The 21,933-nt window shown below is 39.8% G+C and overlaps 1 protein-coding gene across 4 annotated transcripts in view; it reads right to left on the bottom strand.

The window, feature by feature from the left end:
* Window positions 1–320: 320 nt before the first annotated feature.
* Window positions 321–21,933, bottom strand: part of Dab1 (DAB adaptor protein 1) — a 592,785-nt gene continuing 571,172 nt past the window's right edge. For all 4 annotated transcript variants that reach the window (XM_090334743.1, XM_090334746.1, XM_090334742.1 and 1 more), the window contains 3 exons: window positions 17,606–17,733; window positions 17,136–17,246; window positions 321–3,740 (listed from right to left, as the gene is read on the bottom strand). In XM_090334743.1, the coding sequence (XP_090190869.1) occupies window positions 17,151–17,246; window positions 17,606–17,733 (224 nt within the window). In that variant the 3' untranslated portion in view covers window positions 321–3,740; window positions 17,136–17,150. The remainder of the gene's footprint in view (window positions 3,741–17,135; window positions 17,247–17,605; window positions 17,734–21,933) is intronic.

Raw genomic sequence — 21,933 nt, 5'->3', positions numbered from 1 at the left:
TTTAAATACATCAATCTCTCAAGGGTCTTTTCTCATTCTGAAAGTTTCATGCTACTTATAGCCAAAACTCTAAAACTCCACAGGGTTTGCTTTTCCTACCATCTTTCTGACTTTGGCTGCTTTTTGGAGCAGAGAAGTATCTGGAGTCAACTGAGGAATGGGGATGAGCCATCTAATGCTTCAGTGAAGTTGGATCTTTATAGCCCAGGTAGAAGGAGACAGCAGCCAACGCTGAACAGATGAAACTTAGAAGATTACTTCATCCAATCCATGGCCTCAGAATTCAGTGGAAACTTGTGGAATAAAGCCAGGCTAAGCTGTTGTGTTCTCAAACATGTTTATTTGTAACAGTTTTACATGGCGTGTTACAGAAATTAATGGAAAAGTTCTAAAAATTTCACTGTTCTGTTGAATGCATTGTACATAAAGTTAAAAATAATGTGTCCATATATGTTAACAAACTGTCATCTGAGGTAAAGTTAAAGTAGGTCTAGAAACGTACTGCAACAGTCATTTTCTCTCTCTCATCTTTATTAAAAAAATATGTGTCAGAATGCAGAAATTGAAATGAACCAAACCCACAGAGTAAACAATTATTTTTTTTAAAGAAGGTGCCCGGTACATTACATGATGTGATTTCAGTAGACACGGGGATGAATACAAGCTATCAAAAAAGTCTTCCGACATGTAAAGATCGAAGAGCTATGGGAAATGGGGACAGGATGACAGATGACAATTCCCTGGTTTCAAAATTTAAAGTGACAAATTTCGTGCTAGTGAAAGATGAAGAATTAACAAGCATATGCATGGATTTGCCAGCGATCTAACCAGAACTGTTCAGGCTCCCTAGACTCTTTTGACATTGGCAACTTAGCTCTTGTTTGGAAATGTCAACTATATTCCTGGGATTGGGGATGGTGGTTCTGGGCTCATCAAATGGATGCTTGGGGAAAAAAATTAAAAAAAAAAGATTTTCTGCCAATAAGAATAGAGAAGGCAGTTGATAAGCAATCCCATCTCTATCCCTTTCATTGTAATACATCATACGGGCATCTTCCTGAAGTTCAGAGCCAGTTACATTTTCAACTATGTTCACTGAATGATGACAAGTTTGCCGGGCTGTCATCTTCTACTATGAAACGAACTCCAGACTATGAACCTGAAATCACACCCTCAGCTACAGTTCACTTTAAATTATTAGAAGCAACCCAGAGAGTCAAAATAATGGTGTTTACATTGCAGGACATGCTAAGGAGAAGTAGCACCATGCCAAGAATCAGAATCCTGGACCACCACACAGCTGGGAATCCATTTCTCCATAGGCAGTACCTATTGTATCCAATCTATAGAACTCACAAATTGGATACCACTCTCCTGGCTGCCCCACCATTTTCATTTTCTCCTTCATGTGTATGGGTTTCCTGATCCTACAAAGTATGCACATTGTTAGAGGAGTCGATGGTCCAAGAGCTGACAGCTTCAAGAGGGCAGTTAATGGCCCTCATTGGGCCATTTTTTGGCTCTTGGGCCCTTCCATATTAAGATTATATTTAATATATTCTCTAATGGGCATTGGTTGATTTATGTACCTAGAAAAAAAAGTAGATTGCACGGACCTGATTATGTAAAATGTGGATTTTTAATCACCTTGCGCATATCCCATTGTGTGTGTATGGGTGTCTGTGTGAACAATCATTTTGAAATAAATCTTTGACCTCATTTTAGTTTCTCTTAATCAGAAGAATCAAAGCACACACACAGGCCAATTTAAATCATTTCACGTAAATTCTACATTTCAAATTTTAAAGCCAAGTAATAAGAATCACTCCCCAATCCAGTTAATTGCATGATTCTTAAAAGTTTTCTTCTTAGTGTTAAACCACTAAATTGAACATACTGTAACTGCATAGGAACATCGGGAAAACACATTTGACCTGTATAACAATTCTCTGTAGGGCAAAAATATATAGATTCTTTATGAAAATCATGTGCTAAACATACAAACCAAACACTGCACTTTTTGTCCCATAAATGTAAAAACAGGAAGCTTCAACCCTTCTGTTTCACATACAAACAGTCCAGTGACTGATGGGAGAATAGATGGGAGTGGAGAGGAGGAAGAGTTTTGAAATCTGAAGGTCAGGCCTTCTCAATGTGAATTGCCTTTTTTCTCATTTTATACACAGGGTGGGTACTCTGGCAGAAAGGCCGGAAATGGAGTCCCATGCCCACTTCCTTTTCACTCGATGCTGATTGGCCAGTAGCTCCCGCCAGCTGTCTCTCAACTCCGGCTTCCTACCACCGGCTCCAGAATAACATCTGGAAAGTGAGCCCATCCATCCAGTTTGTCACACCTTGCACTCAATCTGCTACCTTCTCTACAGTGTAATGGCATTATTAAAAAAGCATTTTCATTAACATTTATATTTACAAAAAAACTGACTTTTTTTTTCATTAGAACTCCTTAAAGCCATTTCCCTTAAATATTTAAAGAGTTTAATGGTAAGGATTTTCCTCTTTTTTTTCAAGTTATAAAATAAAAATCCCATTTGAATTTTCTGATATACAAAAAGAGATACGAGATGAACTATCCTGACCATGGAATCAGTTTGTTATGTTTGAATATTTAATGGCCCCATTGTTCTGCTAGAAAGTTGGTTTTTAAGATCCAAAAACCACATTACCAGAATTGTACCAGAATTATTTGGCAAATGACTTTTCTTTGAAAATGGCACATGGAGAAGACACTTGCCTGCATAGTATTACAGCAGCAAAGTATCAGGAAAATTAAAAAATATTTTATTCAGAGTTTCGAGCTTCTTAGAATTCTGATGCATTTTCCTTCCTTCTCATCAGTGGGAATGATCTCTTTTCCTACTCATAGAATCGATGTTCAAACCAGAAAAAAAATACCAAAAAACTGTCTTTCTTCAGCAGTATGCAGATTAATTACAGGGTTGTTTAGGCGGCATTCTTGATCATGAGGAACAACCGAGCACTTATTTGTCTTGTGATTTCAAATTAATTCACTCCTGGAGAGATTTTTTGCTTTCCCAGTTAGATTTCTTCACCCATATCTAAAAAATGTCAAAAAGCATTACAAAAATTTGTACACCCATTAGATTTTCAGACATGACAAAGAAAGGGAGGGGCAGAATGGCAGACCAGGCTCTGTAGGACAAGGAGTGAATATCACCTGACACCAAAAGGCATACAGATGACAATATTGCGATGACAGGGGATTCCCTTGCTTTTGCATACAAGAAGTCAGTGCCAACCTTGGGGTAATTCTTTGATGCCTGTCACTACAAATCTGCTGTCTCTACAACAGTCAACAGGTAGAGGAATAAAAACAGAAATTATGATTTCAAATCCTGGGTCATTGTACACCCAATTTAGAGAGATCAGAATATTGGTTGGGAAAGCATTTGCTTCATTGGCGATTTAATGTTGGGTGTAGGGTGTTATACTCTTTTGTGGGGGTGGTGATGTTTACTTTTTTTGTTGTCATAGTTTGGTTTTGTTTTTGTGCTGCCATAGGTATCTGCCGTTTGTTGCCAATAGCACTCGGTTCCTTCTTCGGCACAAATTCCATTGGACAATCAGGAATATCACTGTGGGATGAGGCGAGGTGAAAGAGAACACGAGAGCCTGTTGAGTTCCATGCCAGTCTTGAAGCACCCACCACAAGCTCACATTGATGCTATTTCTTAGGTCTGTGCACAGAGAGGCTCCGGCTCCTATGAAGAGAGAGACAATGTGAGGACTGCCCTTGCCTATGGGAGATTTTCTGAGACAGCTTGAAAAAGGAGGATGGGGATGAAACACGAAAAGGTGGAGGTTGATGATGGATGACCTAAGATGATTTTTGCATGATTTGATTTGATCATGATATTTGTCGTTTTTTGCCAACATTTTTATCACTCCAAAAAACTCTTCACCTAGTTCTAGATTTAATTTCAAGGCTGTCACTGATTGTCCTGTTAGGGAGATCTCAAAACACAGCAAGGAGCTGGGAAATCTGTGTGATATGGGTATTTTTCCTTTCTGAGCCTTGTGTGTGTGTGTGTTTTTTTACCTAAATGAGAAGCAGAATGGGGGTACTGTTGTCATCCAGGGTCTCCAAAAGAATTAGAGGCAAGTCCACAGAAAGCATCTGGTACAATGCTTTTTATTACTGGTCTCAGAGAATGGTAATCACTATATAAGCCCAATAGATTTTTCTTTTTAACATAGTTCCACAAATGTCTATTTGTGGCCCCTAAACTCTTATTCCACCTGGCCCTTCATCTTTACAAGCAGTGTCTAGAAGAGCTACTGATCAAGAGGAAAAGTAACTGCCCTTTAGGTCTTAATCAAAAGTTCTAAGACTTGTTAAATTCACTCTGCTGTTTCAGGATTATTTAGACATTTTGCTGCATGCATGGGGCTGGCCCCAGATACTAAGGATTTTCAATAGTATATTCCTGTTAAATTCACAACCATAATCCAGAAGAAAACAATGCTTGGCTCTGTGCAAACCCTATCAGTAGTTCATGTTAAAAATAATCTACCTAGCGTATCCTGGACAGATAAATGTTCTGTCTAAAGCATACATAAGCCCTTTTACCAAAATTGAACTTTAGGTGGGTATGGTGTAACCTTAGCTATTCAGGAGGCTGAGATCTGAGGATTGCAGTTCAAAACCTGCCTAGGCACTAAAGACTGTGAGAATCTTATTTTCAGTTAATCTCTAAAAAATGGGAAGTGGGGCTGTGGCTCAAGGGGTAAGGCAGCCTTGAGCTGAAGCATTCAGGGACAGTGCCCAGGCCCAAGGGTAGGGTGGTAGCCTTGAGCTGAATTGCTCAGGGAAAGCACCCAGGCCCAGAGTTCAAACCCCATGACCCACAAAAAAAGTCCTTTATTGCCATTACTCTTAGATGCTTGTTAAAGAATTAAATGGGCACAGTGATATCTTAATCTTGCCATATTTCATATGGCAGCCTGCCTCCTGCATATACATACAGGTGATTTAGATTCATTTTCTTGAAACTTCAGAATAATTTTTGCATTCTGTAGGCCTACTATTGTATGTCCATCCATCACACTAGGCATTCTCAAGCACTTTTTATTTTTTCCAAAAATGGGACTTGAACTCAGTTCCTCATGCTCTTACTTGGCCTTCTTGCTCATGGATAATCTATCATTTGAGATATACCTTCTTGAAAGGAAGATAGTTTATTTCTTTTATAAATGTGAAGTTAAGCCCATAAAAATAAGCAATTTGCCATTTTTTAAACAGCTAGTATGTTTAGCTCCACGAGAACTGTGCAAATGAGAGGAAGAAAGAAAGAGAAAGAGAGAGACAGCACTAATCGTTCCAGTTTTAATGTTTCAGATTTGCAAAGCCCTTTCACATCTCATTTTATTAGCCTAACAATCCCAGGAGCAGCTTTTATTCTTTACCCCTTCATTTGTAGATAACAACTGAAGTTCAGAGAAGTTGTACAGTCTCAATCTCAATGTGCTTCTTCTTCTATATACTCTGTCACACTGTTTTCTTTCAGTTGTAAAGTAGGAATGACCCAGAAGAGATCAATTTGGGGAAAGGAATGTGAAGCCCTGCAAGGAATCAACATCACAAGCCTTCTAGGCAACAGTTGAATTAGGACTGTAGGCAAGTATAAAACCAAGACTCTAGGATATCTGTACTTTCCAAGGGAGAGGAGCTTTCTAAGTTAGTGCTAGTTTGCCTGTCATGTTCCACTCAGAGATTCCATCCTGTCTTGTCTTGTGATTGTACTTCGAAGGGCTTGGTGACAGGAAATGTGGAGGCCCAATCTCTCTCATTACCTCTGGGTTGCCAGCCTCCATTTCTGTCTACGATCTGCACATGTGAAGGTCACATATTTGAAGGGTTGACAATTTAGTGAGTGACCATAATGTAGTTTCGGGTTTCTTCCCCATTCTGAACCTTTGACCCCACGTACACTTCAGTTTGTTTTTATTCCTTCAAAAATGAATTCACCAAAATTGGGACCAAGATAGATTATTTACTTACTTATTTAGGTACTAGGGATTGAACCCAGGGCTTTGTGCATATTAGAAAAGTACTAGTACTACATAAGCCATACCCTCCACTCTTTTAAATTTAATTAGGTAATTAATTTTGTATGTGTGTGTATATTTAGGAGAAGGACACATGGAATAAACAAGGATGGGGTATAAAACTTTAAGAACAATGGATAAGATGTCTGTGTCAGGCTTCAAGAATGTACCCCCTGGATGCTTGTGTGGATTATCTTAGTCCATTCTTTTTTAGATACCCTATGTAGTCAAAGCTGCCTTGATTTCACCCTACAATTTGCTCTATACTAATTTTGGAAACTAATTTCTCCAACTGAGAATGACACCTAAAAACAGAAGACGACAGCAGGCTCAGACAGGGTAATTAATGCCACACTGCATTAACTTTCTGCAGCTGAGATAAATATTCACCCATCTCCTGCTTGCCGGAATTTAGCTGCAAATACCCAGTACAACAGCAGTAACAACTGCAGTCAGCTCTCAATTATCCCCACTAATGAAGGGGAGCAGTGGTGTGGAAAAACCCCAAGCAGAAGATGATCCCAAAGTCTGACACTGTGATGCATTATGCGTTCTGGCAATAGCTTTACCTTCCATGTTACAGAATCTTAGACTGTCAGAACAGAGCTAGAGGGAAGTTAAGAAATCATTTTGTCCAGAAATTTCAAACTTGATTTTTGGCAAGGTCACGATGGAGTCTGTGAGGTTATTTTCAATGTTCCAAAAGCCTAAATGGAATTACATACATGAACATAACATGCTGTGGATGGTTTGGTTTTGTTTCGGTAGATATGACTAAATCACTAATCTGTTTCAAGTCCTTCAAACTATCCCCCACTCGCCCATAGGGTAAGGTCAAAGATGCTTAGCTAGACACGAAAGACCCATTAGTCTTATGATCCATTAGAAATAAAATACCTCTTCTAGACCATGAATCAATACTCAGCCTTCAGGTCACATAAATCATGTGATTTTTTCCCCCACCTTTCTTTTGGCTTCTGCCACATTGATGCTTCTGATATGGATCAAGTTATGACAATCTTCTGCCTGACATGGCCCACATGACTTTATACTTCTCAGAGGAGTACACAAATACCTCAGGATGGCACACAGGCCCTTCCAATATGGCACCACCAGTGTCATCGACATTTACTTCTCTTTTCTCCTTCAGCCTCATAGGTTAGGATTTGCCCACCTCTGATACTTTGCTCAGAGCATTCCTTCAGCCTTTATTCTGAGTGAGAGTTCATACTTAGACCCTCAGAGAGGACTTCCTGAGACTGTAAGGTGATGGGAGGCATTCAATCCTTTGACACCAGTACTAGTCTTCAGTTTTCCGTCCTGTTATGGTATGTGCTAGTATGATCTATGCCTTGTACAGCAGGAACCTAGGTTCTAAGCAAAAGGAATACCTACCACAACAAAGAAAACAAAGATATACACGAGGAAATTAATGGTTCTTTTCTTCATGGAAGTTGGTGAATACTTAGAGGAACATTAAATTTATACACAAACCTGTCAAATGAACATATTCAGAGCACAACAAAGTAGATACTAGCCATGTAGTAAAAACTAAAACAAAATCAATCTCCCGACCTTGTTCAAAAGTTGACTATCTTCCTTTCTTGGAGATACAGTAAAATTCTTGATGTTTAGCCCAACTCCCAATGCCTGACCATCAGGGGCCATGTTATCTCTATCTCAGCACTCTGTACCTACCTACCTGTAATAGGGGTGGAGGTTCCTTTTGGGAGAGATACAGTAAATGGGAATTAAAGGAGAAGGTATGGTGTGCATCTAGAATGAGCCTGGCACATAGGAGATGCTCCCAAAAGGTTTGGTCCCCAGGTGACGGGGCACGTAATATATGGAAGATGACTGAGGGCTTATCAATCACCTTTGTGTGTCATTCCAAGTTGCTTCTAATTTGCAGGGCATAGATGAAACTGCACACTTATCTGTCTGTTATGAATGTAACAATGGCACTGAAGTAACCTAGGAAGTGTGTAGGACAAATGTGGAGTTAATCTAGAGAGCTGGCTTCAGGCCCATGGATTAGACTCTCACTGTTTGCAGACTACTCCAGAAGTTCTGTAGGGATGAATTACATGTTCACACAGAGGAGTCAAGTGGACTCCTAGTATTAGGGTAATATATAGCATGTTTAATTGGAAAGCTACAAGATTGTCTGAAAGGGCAAATGTGGTAGAAGTGTTCTATATACCTGTATGAAAAAAGAACTATGAAATCTATTGAAATTGTTCCAAGAAGGCAGGAGAAAGGGATGGGAACATCATAATAATCCCTATTGTATAACTAATAGGTGTTAATGAAAAATAGGCTTTCCTCAGCCACATGCAAGATAACACTAGAGCTTCTTATTGGAGCCATAGCCCCTGTTTGTGGCTTGTAGATCAAAGAAGCCCAGGAAATGACCCTTATTCAGGACACTCAGCCATGCTAGGGGAGAGCTGGCATATAACCAGACATTATTTTGTTTGGAGAATTTGGGGGGATGGAAGAGGATAAACAGAAATAACATGCATTTTAGCTATTTTTATGTGGACAACAGAGTGATGCTAATATCATCATAATGCTCTGTAACCATTGTATCTGTTTCCAAGATTCATATATGACACCCAACAAAAACTTTGAATCTGGGCTGGGAGTTTGGCCTAGTGGTAGAGTGCTTGCCTACCATACACAAAGCCTTGGGTTCAATTTCTCAGTACCACATACATAGAAACACTGGAAATGGTGCTGTGGCACAAGTGGCAGAGTGGAAAAAGCCAAAGGATAGTACTCAGGCCCTGAGTTCAAGCCCCAGGATTCGCAAAAAATTAAAAAAAAAATCTTTGAATCTATCATATGTAATTCTGTAATTCCTACTGCTACCATCTCTGGTAATTCTCAGTTACTTTTTTGCCTCCATACATGTACCTGCTCTCCCTGTTACTTTTTTATTAAAAGATTTAACTGACACTGATTTTATTACATCATATTTCAGATGTTAAGTTTAACAAATAAGTATTCAAAAATAGAGACTCTATATGCAATCACTGGCACATAAATTTAAGAACAAATTTAGAATTAAGCTGAGACTTAGTATATCATAGATACATATTAATCTATATATCAATATGACTATAGAATATGTATATACCTTCATAAATTTGTTTATATAGTTATATTTGTATCTCTAAGTTCATGTCAATGACCTTGAGTCCCTGAGTCATTGCTCCTGTACAGTATAGATCTAATATCCACATATCAAGGAGACCATGTGCCTTTTGTTCCTCTTGTCTTGGTTTATCTCACACAACATGATTTTCTCTAGTTTCATGCACTTCCCAGTGAATGCCATTATTTTATATTGTCTGGTGGCTATGTAGAATTCTATTGTATATATGTACCACATTTTTTTGCATCCATTCACCTGTAGTTCTCCCTATTATTTTTAAATCAAGTTCACTTAGGTATAATTTATACACAAGGAAGTGTATGCATTTTAAATGTGTAGTGCCATGATTTTTGCCAAGCACATTACACCCAGGTGAACTATCGAACATTTCTTTGGCCTAAACAATCGCCAAGTTCGTCCCAGTGCCAACAGTCACATCTGCTTTCTACCATCTCAGTCTAAATTTGTAAACTCCTAGGATTTCCTGCAAAGAGAGCCTAACCGACCTCTCCATGACCATATCTTCCCACTCAGAAGAGATCAAAGTAGCATGGCGTTCCATCTGTTAATTCCTTTCCTGCATGATGACACCGAGGCTCTAAGGGTGACACATCACATTCCAGACAGTAGAAAGCCACAAACTAGTTTGATCTCCGTTTCTGGTCTTATTTACTCCTTTCCTTCACCTATTTCTGGCTCTTTTTTTTGCCAGTCCAGGGCTTGAGCTTAGGGCCTGAACACTGTCCTTGGACTTTCTCAAGGCTAGAGCTCTACCACTTGAGCCTCAGCACCACTTCTGGCTTTTTATCGATGTATGTGGTACCGAGGAATCGAACCCGGGTCTTCATGCATGCTAGGCAAGCACTTTAACCACTAGGCCAAACTCCTGGCCCATATTTCTGGCTCTTTTAGCATGAAGTATAAGAGTAAATAAATTCCTATATTGCATTATAACAAGACTATCCTGGAAGCCATCAAAATAAAGCCCACAGATATGAGGTCAGCACTACATCATGCAGTCTCCTTACCGAGTGAGCTCATTTGTGCCCAAGCTGGGGAGACTGGATGAGGGATTTGGGAAAGTTAGAGGATGCTAAACCCAAATTTGAGGACAGACAAAAGCTAGGAGAGGAGCAAGGCCAGGCTCCTCAGTATGCCCCTGTGCAGATAGCAATTCTACCCTCTCATTTTTGGCCCACTTCAGTGGCTTCCACTTGCAGGGCTCAGCAATTGGAAGAGGAGCTGGTAACCAGATTATGGCAAATTTCAGACTGAAATGTACTATTGCAAGCCATGTTGACTAAGTGATGAAAAAATGTATTAGATGTGGAACCAGAAAGATTTCATCAATCTTCTTCTACACATGATAAACTTAGGCAAGTATTTCTGGGCTTAGTTTCTTCATCTGTAAAATGGGGTTCACACTATCTACTTCATGAATAAGTGAGCTCAAAGAACACCACTCATTTTTAAGTATGATGGGAGTGCTACAGTTTGTTTGAAAGTCTGGCTATTGGGGTAGGACATTCTTCAGAAGGCAGGATGGATTCTGTTAAAATCATTAACTTCCTAGGGTCTCTGGTACTGAAAACTGTTGAGTGAATACAGAAATGTCCTATTTATGTTCTAGGATTGCGTCTACATACATTCAGATCAGTATTTCATTTCCTCATGAATATTCACATCATCAAGATGATGTGAATGAACAGTCAGCTGTGCACACACATACATCGTCTATTTTGACTCTGTTCTGTGGCAGATGAGAACATTGAGGTTGTTGACATCACAAGAGGCTGGAAATGGCTGAGCAGGCTCTTCCACTCCAAGAGTGGGTACTGGATCTATGCAGGTCTGATGGTCCCTGGGAACCCCAGGAAGTCAGCCTGATTTAGGGATGTCTATCTTCTTTGCTAGTTAGGAATAGGATAGCCTAAGGGGTGGATGCTGTTAGATCTTTTTTGAGAATTTGGTTTTTATTTTAATTCTATAGTTGGGTGATGACCTTGAGCAAGTTAGAGGATGTTAAAATGTTGCAGCTAGAAGGACCTGTGGGAATCATCTCACAGAAGAGGAAACTAAATGTCCAAAAGAAAGCTATCTGTCTTATATCACAATCTATTAGGTGAAAAGGATGCTGCGAAAGCCCAGTTGTCTTGGGCCTATTTGAATATACCTGGGTTATTTCGGCAGTGTCTTTATTCTAGTCTCATGTTCATCTTGGGACAAGTGTTCACCTCTCTATCTTACCTGTAATATGTATAAGTCAAGAATAATTAAAGTACTTAATTGCATTCCAATAAGGATGGAATTGAGGTGCTAGCAATTTAAAAATTCGTATTTTAGTCATAATAGAAACTGAAAAGCATTGTGATTACCTTCTAGAGACTGATTCTAGTGACAATGGTCAAATCTGTGGTTAAATCTGTGGTCAATAAACTAGTCCATTAACCAATTCTGGCAGCCATGGACTTGGTCCATAAAGTGTTATCAGAACACAGGTCTGCATCCTTGTTTCTGCATCGGTGTTTATGGATTTCCTGCTGTTAAGTATAGAGTGGTTATGACAGATGATATGGCCCACAAAACAAGAATAATAGAAATTATCAACCTCTGGTCTAGATAATCTGAAAACCATATTGGAATCTTCATATCCAACTCTCTCTTTTGACCTCCAAAGGCTATATTCAGTGTGACATCACTATTGATTGTTATAGAATGTTCTATGCATACCTGAAGCTCAGTTGTTCTCACAGTCAACTTGCCTTCTTTCAGCTCAGTCATGCCACTCTGTCACCCACAGCTCAGTGACTGGCTTCATCTATTCCACAGCAGGATCACTTGTACTTATGCTCTTTTCTGCATCTTCTATGTCCCTTCAGTTTTAACATCCTGCCAAATCCATCTCTTGACACTGAGACATCTCCCAAACCAAGTAGTCACTGCCTTTGTGTAGACTTTGGTCACCCTTCTCACTTATCCACTGGGGGACATCAGGGGATGTTTCCTTAAGAAGGCCTGAGGAACTGGGGCTCCAAAAGTTTCCATTAGACTTATTTGCCTATGATTCATATGCCCCCCAAAAAGATTATTAACAAATTAATGAGTCTGTTGTGTTTAAAAACAGAACACTGATAATGATCCCAAATTATTTTTTATTTTCAAATTTATGAGCCATTTCCTATCATTTGATTCTTGGATACTGTGGAAAGGAAGTTACTGAAATTCATTGCAATTCATCTGAGAGAAGAAATACTTGCCTAAGATTACTTGTACTGCATCCATATTCAGACTCCAGACCCTTGACTGGAGTCTTCTTTTTTGAAAAAAAAAAAAGGTGTTTTGGTTTTTTTTTTTCCTCCCAAACCATTTGAAGTTCAGCTTTCTTTCCTCTTACACACTGAAATCTACCAGGTAATACTTTATATGTCTTGGGTTTTAAAAAATGACAGCAACTTATTATTTATGGCAGTATCTATTGTTACAAAGGGAGACAGACCAAACAATTCCTATTGTTACAGATGCTACTTTGACTTGACAGCTGGGAAAGTCTGATAGGCAGTTTATTTACTTAGCCATTTAACCAAATAAATGTTTTCATTTTTCTTTCATCTCTTCAAAAGCTAACATTTCACCCTCAGAATTGCTCCAGCAACACACATCAGTGAAGTATAAATTACCTGCCATTCCCACACCAACCATTATAATATTATTTTGGGTCTTTTTTTTTTTGCCCCTGTTGACTCACTTTTTCAAAGACATGTGATTCTCCCAGATGGGAAGCAGAAGAGGAACAGTGAAATAATTGAAGATATTTTCCTTTATTGCAAACACAGAAATGTTTAGGATTGGCTCTGAAGCCTCTCCCCTTGGGGATGGAGCCTGTCTGTTTCGTCTTACTCTGGAGCAATATAGCTTTAACTTATCAACAGATGTCATCCCTATTTGCTCAGAACTGTGTGGCTATTTCTAATAAAAAACAGCTGGAGATAATGCTTTCAAGAGTAATAAGAAGGTTGAAATTCTTGCTTTCCCATGTTATGAAATTGGAGGGTGTGTGTGTGTGTGTGTGTGTGTGTGTGTGTGTGTGTGTGCAGGAGGATAGGGAATAAAGCCACAGCCATAACTCTCTCTGCATGCTAACCCTTTCCTAAATGTCCAGAAAGGCAGGAAGAAATTGAAGTCAGTAAATTTGCAGTGTGTGAAGGGTGTGGAGATACAGATGGCAAGTGGTATGTGCTGGCTTCCCCTGTGGTGTTGTAAGGGATCTTCCTGCATGGCTGGCACCAATCCCCTGGCACACAGTTCTTCACAGGGACCGGTGAAATGGCCATGTTAAGCTTAGAAAAGGGGTCAACTACTTCATCAATGATTGTAGTCTGGTTTTCCTAGGGTTTGGGAGGGGACTTAACATTTACATATAAATCTGAGCTCTGATGACTCACACCTGTCATCCGAGATTGGAAGAACACAATTTAAAGCCAGCCTGGGCAGGAAAGTCCAAGAGACTCTTATCTATAATTAACTACCAGAAAACAGGAAGTGGGGCTGGGGCTCAAAGGGGTAAAGCACTAGCCTTGAGCAAAAGAGCTCAGAGACAGCGCCTAGACCTTGAGTTCAAGCCCTTTGACTGACAACAAAGCAAGTTTTACATATAAACCTAATTCTTATGATTTCTGGATGTGAGAGGTGGCCTGTTAGGCTCAAACTGGATCATTGTGATTATAAGAGGAGGCCAGGTGAACAGCTATCAAACAATTATGCCCATCATACCAGGCTTTTTGAGGCATATTGAAAATTAGTTACCTGGACATGCATGGTAGCAAAGTAAAACCACCTCAATCAAGATGCTCATATGAAAACAACAAAACAAAATAACTTTGGGCTCAATAGCCTGTTCAACATAAGAGCTAAAATCCAAGGTAGCCACTATTAAATTAATCTATATGATAATGATGATGGTTGTAAGGATGACAATACTTACAGTGATAATAATAACAGTGCTGTTGGTGGTGGTGGTGGCAGTGATGGTGATGGTATTGATGGGGATAGTGGCGATGATGATGATGATGATGATGATGATGATGGCATTGTTTATGGTTGTGATGATGGTGGTAGTGATGGTGGTGACAGAGGTGCTAGTGATGAGGGTGGTAACTGCAGTGGTGGTGGTGACGGTGGTGATGGAGGAAACTGGTGATGGAGGTAGTAGTTGTGGTGGTGGTGGTGGTGGTAGTAGTAGTGATGACTATTGTGGGGTTGTGCTGGTGACCATGTCAGAGGTAGTACTGGTGATCAGGATGATGACGACAATGGTTTTGGGGATGATGACAGTGGTGCTTATGAGGTGATGGTGATGTTGGTGGTGGTATAGGTATGGTAGTGATCGGGGTGGGTCTTAATGCAGGTGACAGTGACAGATGTGGGATTGGTGGTAATTGGGGTGTGATGAGGAGGATGATAGTGATGTTGGTGATGACAGTTCTCTTTTTCAGGTGCATTCTATGTGCCAGATATTGAACTAAAATTCCACGTGCATCATTTCACTTAGTTCACACAAAAACCCTCTGAGGGCATTATTTTTGTAAGTATTTTTCAGATGAAGAACATACGATGAAATAAGATTAGAGAATTGTCATTAAACTTCGGCAGAATCACATAGCCGAGCAGTGGCGGAGCCAGAGGCTGAAGCCACACAGCATCACAGCAAACACGAGACTTTCTTTTTTCACATTAAGTGCTCAGGGTCTGTCTCCATGTTAGAAACTTGGTGTATGTTCATATCTAGGATAATATAAGCCTGTTCTTGAAGAGAAGATGGAAAACAAAAACAAAAACCATATTTCTCCCCCCCCAAAAAAGGATAGCTCTTGCCCAAGATGTTCCTCTAGTAAGTGGTTGAGGTAGGATTTGAACTCCAGTTTCACATCCTGCGCCTCTGGAACAATACTGTACTATGTCATTTCAGAACTCAGCCATGGTTAGGGGTGTCCTATGGTGCATCAAATACAGCTTGCGTAATTCCCTCAAGCTGAACAGGCTCAGGAGATGAAGGCTTGATAAATCAATCAGCAAATAGTGTAAGTCACCTTTGTTTTCTAGAACAGCTTCAATTTTAAGATGATGTTAACTGCACTCCTGATGAATGGCTCTTGTCACCTCCTGTTCATTCATCAAATTTTACAGGGCAATGTTGAGTATATGAAGTTCAACATATGCAAGATGGAGAAAATTTCTTGGGGGAATATTCCCTCGTGCCTCTCTTTTCCTCATGTTTCCACTCTGCCTTTAAGAGGCCATCTCCTCAAAATAATAGGGCAAGACTAATGCCAGTCCTGGGCTTGTGCTCAGGGCCTGAGCACTGTCCTTGGACTTTCTCAAGGGTAGAACTCTACCACTTCTGGCTTTTTTCTATATATGTAGTACCAAGGAATTGCACCCAGGTCTTTGTGAATGCAAGGCAAGCACTCTGCCACTAGGTCAAACTCCTGGCCAATTTTTTTAAAAAATAGGTATCATATGTTTTCTCAATTGCATAATGTATTTTTACATGTTATTGTATAATAACATGTAATGATATATCATGTAGAATAACATGATAACATGGTCAAATATGCACATTAAGTTCTTTAATAATAAAATATATAACAAATTATACTTGCCAGACATGGTATTAACTTTCAATAACTTTCAAAATAAGTTATGCATGAACTGAGAATTATTCTGAGCTTGCATTCATGAGCAGTGGGGAACTGTTTACCATTTTAGTGGCTCTGGCTCTGATAATGCTGTTCAGGACTCAAAGAATGAGCTCTTTGATTGCAGTCTTGCAATCTTATATGTTTATGAAAAAAAAAAACTAGGGAAGGAACTTAAAGTCAAATACAGTTATCAAGGAGTAACCTTAGAAATCATGTGTGTGTGTAACAAGTTGTACTTCTGTCTTCTGAGGAAGCCTCCTTACATCTGCTCGTCTTTCTTTCCATCAAATCAGAGGTATTGAAATTCAAGTGCCAAGAACCACTTCTAGGCAGTGTAAGTACACCTCTCTCAAAGTAGCTGCTGATGGAATCTCAAGTGATTTGGTGACAAACCACATAGCACAGCACAGGTGCAAAGAGCAAGCCTCAGAAGTGACAGCTTTATGTCTTTGGGCTTGGAATTTCCCTGACACCTTAGGAGAGGTCCTATATAAAAAGGGCTACTAGGATCTTACACCTACATCAATCTCATTTCAAACATTGCTTATTTGCTTGTTTTCTTACCTTATAGTGTGACTTCTTAGTGTATTTTATTGGTGACCTCTTTAGTTCTGGGGCATGGAGGCAAATGCAGTGACATTTTGCTTAAAAGACTGAAGCACTTTTGGACCACTGAGAAATTTTTTCTCACTAAGTAATAATCAAGATGTGTAGAATATGTCCATTCCCAAATACTTTTGGAAATTCAACCCATATTAAATTGGGTTGATCAGGACTTATTCTAGCCCAAACGTAATCTCACCATAAGGCATTAATAAAACAATAAAATAGAGCAACATTTTCCCACAGGTCTACTTCCTCGTGTAAGGCAAAGGTCATTCATCTATGACAGTATAAAACAGAGTAGAAACTAGGCTAGGAGAGATGCTACAAACATTCATGATATGGCACAAGCAAGAAAGGATGGTGCAAACATCAAAACGTCATTCAGGCCTGGAAGGATGGAACAAGCACTGGTAATACGAACAAGCATGGAAAGGTGGTTTACTTTAGGGTATATAGCATGGACAAGGAGAGACGGTATACATGTTGGTAATACACACATCCACTGGGAATATGATCTTGGAAGTGAGCAAAAGGGATAGTAGCAGGCTAGAGGGTGAATGGAGTTAAAAAGGACAGATACATACCCAGACCTGTGCTATCTAGCTACTGGCTTGTGGACTTATATGATCACCACTGGGCTCACCACTGGGTTCCCCAAATGGATCACTGCTGGAGGAAGCCTGTGATCCATCAGGCTAGAAACACAAGAAGACAATACTTTTTTTTTCTTTTTCAACAACTGAAAATACAAGACAACCAAAAATATTCTCATGCAGCACATACAATCAAGCTACTTAAAGGAAGGGGCAACACCAGTCAGAGGGTACCACCCCACAATTCCAAGAGCATTCAACAATTTCATCGGTGGATAGCATTTCTTTTTAAGCAGCTGCCTTTGAATATAAAAGAGAGCCCCTCCACCAACCCTTCAGCACTTCAGAGGCTGAGACCACATTCTCTCCTATGGAAGCTGCTTCATGTGTGGTCTATTTCAGGCATAGAAGTCTTACTATTAAGGAAAAAATCCAATGGAAATGGGGAGCTGGTCACTTACAGCTTCCTGCTCTTCACTTTTGCTGGGGCTCTCAAAGCCTTCTTCAAAGATGTCATCTGCGGTTGGATCACTGGCATGGGATACAGAAGATTTGGACGGAGAGCTTTGCCTGGGGGCTGGGGTTGGAGCTACAGAAAGAACAGGCCAAACAAACAAACAACAAGACATCTTAATTGCCCATTACCACCATGTATATCCCAAAGAAACCTCGGGGGTTTGCTTATCTACAAATCAAGTCATAAGACTCCTCTCCCCACCCTAAATCAAATAAAATGTCTGACTGCCTCTCCTGTACATGTGTATCTTGTACGCTTTACACACTTTATCACGAGGAAAGATGTCTGTCTATTCTGATGGGCAATGCAGCAGTCCTTAGGGGATGGAGATCCTTGGACCATCCTGCAGGAACATCCTGCAGGAGCTTGTGAGAGTCTATCCTTGGAAACCAAGGACCAAATATGTATCCCAAACTGCATTTGAACAACCTGTGCAAGGGATTCTGATGCATGTGCCTTGAGAATTACAGCTTGCTTCCTTTTCTTTCATGAGAGAGCACATTTTGTGCCTTGTATGTGTCAGACACTGCTAGACATGCAGAGACAATATCTCTAAACCCTCATAAAATGTCTTGGAGGTGAAGGTCATCCTAGTTTTTTGGAGAAGGAAAACTGAAGGTTGTGACTGTGTTTACGGTAACTGGTAGAACTTGGCTTTGGATTCTGGCATAAAACAGGGTGCTCACAAATATGTGTTGAATAAAGAAAGGTCTCCATGAACTGGGACAAAGGGTGTTTGTAATGACCACTTTTCAGGGGACAGTGGATTCTGTAAGAATGCAAATTCACTTGATTGATTTTGACACATTTTCCTTTTTCATCTGTTCTTGAGGTTAATAATTAATATATTGGAAAATGCATGTCTAATAATTCTAATGTAGCATAAAACATACTTAGTCCCAAGTGAGGAAATGAGATGGCTTGATTTTGTAGCTGAGAAGCCATGCCATGGGAGTGTTGTAACTTCCCAGAACTTAGAAAATCTGGAATCTTAATCCAGACAGTGAGTGATTATAATACTTGGTGTATACTTTTTACCCCAGTAAACTTGTATTTAGAATAATGATATTATTTCAAATCCTAATTATCTACAACATGCCAATAAGGAAAGAAAAACTTTCCATAGTCCTTATATAAACAAACACATGCTGTTCTTGTATATTTGTCCCACAGATGTTACAAGCACCAGCTCAGAGCTGCTCAGGGCTATGAACTATAAGCCGTGAGCTGTGGGATCTGTGTGACACAGCTCAGTCCAGCTGCGCTATTCTGTTTCTGTTTGAGGTTCATTTTGGATATAACTGATCTACTCAAAACATCCTCAAAGGGACACTGGGAGGTAAGTGGATATACAGATTGGTTTCATTCATTTTCTTTCAAATGCAATTAAGTTGTTTCATTTGAAAGGAAATATGGAAGAGTGAATTTGACTGAAGTACATTATATGCATAGTGTAAATACCACAATGAAACCTCTGTATACAATTAATGAACACTAATGAAAAAACAGAAAAGGAGGCTTATAGTTCATGAGATGCCTTCAGAATAAACTAGTTACAATAGGATTAAAACTATATAAAAAAACCTGGATGGGTAGATGTTTAATAAATATTAGCTTAATTGGATTTTCCTTTTTAGAAACAGGGTCTCCTTCTGTGGCTGAGTCTTGAACTTGAGGCCCTCCTGCCTCAGTCTCCTGAGTATAGGAATGACAGGCACATTCCATCATGCCCCGCTAGCTTAACTGGATTCTGAATTGTGTTTGAATTGGTTTATTGCTTACCAAAGCCTGAGAACCCAGGCTGAGCTGCCAATTTTGACAGGTTATTGCTCATACTTACCCAATGAAATCAATGGAAAACTAGAAGTGTATTTATGCAAGAGCCTTAATCTTTAGGAAGTTTTAACAGGGCTTCTCGATCTGAAGCAAATTCATCCCCAGAGAACATTTGGCAAGGTCTGAAGTAATTTTTGATTGTAATGACTTTACAAAAAGGATGAATAGGAAAGTGGAGCTTTCAGCTCAAAAGGTAGAGCTGTGGCCCTGACCAGAAAAAGGTCAGGAAAAGAGATAAAGCACCCAAGTTAAATCCCCAGAACACACACACACACACACACACACACACACACACACACACACACACGAGAAAAAGGAGGGATGAATATTATTTGTACCACCCATGTGGTACAGGCCATAGATAGGGCTGACATCTGAGAGTTAACAGTACAGCAGCCTATAACAAAAAAATTATCTGGCTCCAAGTATTAGCAGGGGCAAGGTTGCACAATTCTGTTTTAAAGCATAACTGTAACTGGGAGCTGGCGGATCATGTCTCTAAACTTAACTGCTTTGAGGATTGTGGTTTGATTGTGACAGAAAAGTCCATAAAACTGTTAGCTCCAACAAACTATCAAAAAGCTGGAAGTGGATCTATAGCTCAAGTGGTAGCGTGCTAGGCTTTAGCAAAAAGGAAGGTCATAGATAATGCCCAGGGCCTCAGTTCAAGCAAGCCCCAGAACTGACACAAAACAACACACACACACACACACACACACACACACACACACACACACACACACACACACACACACGTGCAGGCACTTTAACTCATTTCATTTACTACACCTGTTCTCTCATGCCTCTCAGGTACTACGAATAATGTAAGTGGGAATGATGAAGACATTGCCCTTATATTCAAAGAACTTATTTTCTGCTTCTGTTTGTTTCTGACCCCAAAGTTTATTGAAAAGGACACATTTTTTTCTTTTGGTATTTCCGCCCCCCCCCTTGGAACTGGGGCTTGAACTCAAGGGTTGGGATCTATCCCTTAGGTTGTTTGGCTCAAGGCTGGCACTCTACCATCTGAGCCAACAATCTACTTCTGGCGTCTTTGGTGGTCAACTGGAGATCAGAGCTTAATGGATTTTCCTTTTTAAGCTAGCTTTGAACTGGGATCCTCAGGTCTTAGCTTTCTGCATGGCTAGAATTATAGACATGAGTCACCTGGGAGCACAACATATGCTTTTAAAAGATATTGGTTGCCCTTTATGTGTGACTGTTATTTCTTTAACACTTAACTTTTCAATTCATCCCTCTTCATTGAAACACTATGAATCAAATAAACAGATATTTCCCCAGAATGTAGATGTTCTGGCTGGAGTTAATGTTATTTTTTTAAATACACATGAAAGCAATTCGTTTTGAAAATTCCTCCAGGAACCTGGCTGAAATGACACAATCTAATTGCATTAACATTAGGATTGTTTTTAACAATTGAGGACACTGCCCAGGCAGTGATCTGTCACTGATGACAGCAATGAAAATGCCCAATTCATTGTAGCATGAGTCACTTTTTTCCTCTTATCAACTGTCAAGCCACAAGCCAAGTCATCGGAACAGCTTTTCTAAATTGTGTCAAACAAGCACAAGAGTGATCAAGTGTGTCTGAATTGTCGCTTGGCTGCATGTGTTCAGTTTTCTTGCAGTCTACAGTAAGAAAGTGAGGTAGGGCAAAATCACTGGATGCTGGGACTAGAAAGAGGTGCCAATCATCCAACAAATTCACTGAGTTTCAGAGAAGTTGTGTACTAAAAACTTGGCCTGAACCAGAAGGAGAGCTGTGGCTCAAGCATTATTAGTCTTTAGCAAAAAGAAGAAAGGTCTTCCTTTATCACAACCGGAGTTGGAGCCCAAATCTTGTTTTAACCATCACAGCTAAACAGTTTTACAGATGTGTAGCCCTGCTTTCATTTTAATTCTGGAAGAGTACTGGTGGCTCATGTCTGCCATCCTATCTGAAATTGTGGTTCAAAGCCAGACCAGGTAGGAGATCCATGAGAGTCTTATTTCCAATCAGTTTACTAAAAGATAGAAGGGGACCTGTGGCTCAAATAGTAAAGTGCCAGCCTGGAGCTTGAAAAAGCAAAGTGATAGTACCCTGAGTTGAGGCCTCAGTACTGGCACCCAAAAAAAATTCCTGATCTTCTAAACTTTGTTCTGATGTATTTTTGGATTTATACTTTCTATTCATTTTCACTTCAGAGAACGGGTGCATGGTACATATACAAATGAACAAACTAAGTCAAAGATCACCATGACATTAGGAAAAATGCCTGGTTTGTGTTCAGTCCTACCACTTTGTCTCGCAGTGTCATTATCTGTCAACTATGTCAAATAAAACTTGCCATCAGCATTGTCACGAGTACCAAAATAAGCCTGTGAGCATATGGAAGCCTGTGAGCAGATGTTGTGAGTGGAACTTGGGTTAGTAAC

This window comes from Megascapheus bottae, chromosome 6 (genome assembly GCF_031878675.1).
Source record: "Megascapheus bottae isolate mThoBot1 chromosome 6, mThoBot2.hap1, whole genome shotgun sequence".
NCBI lineage: Eukaryota > Metazoa > Chordata > Mammalia > Rodentia > Geomyidae > Megascapheus > Megascapheus bottae.
This window is presented reverse-complemented; position numbering and strand designations above follow the sequence as displayed.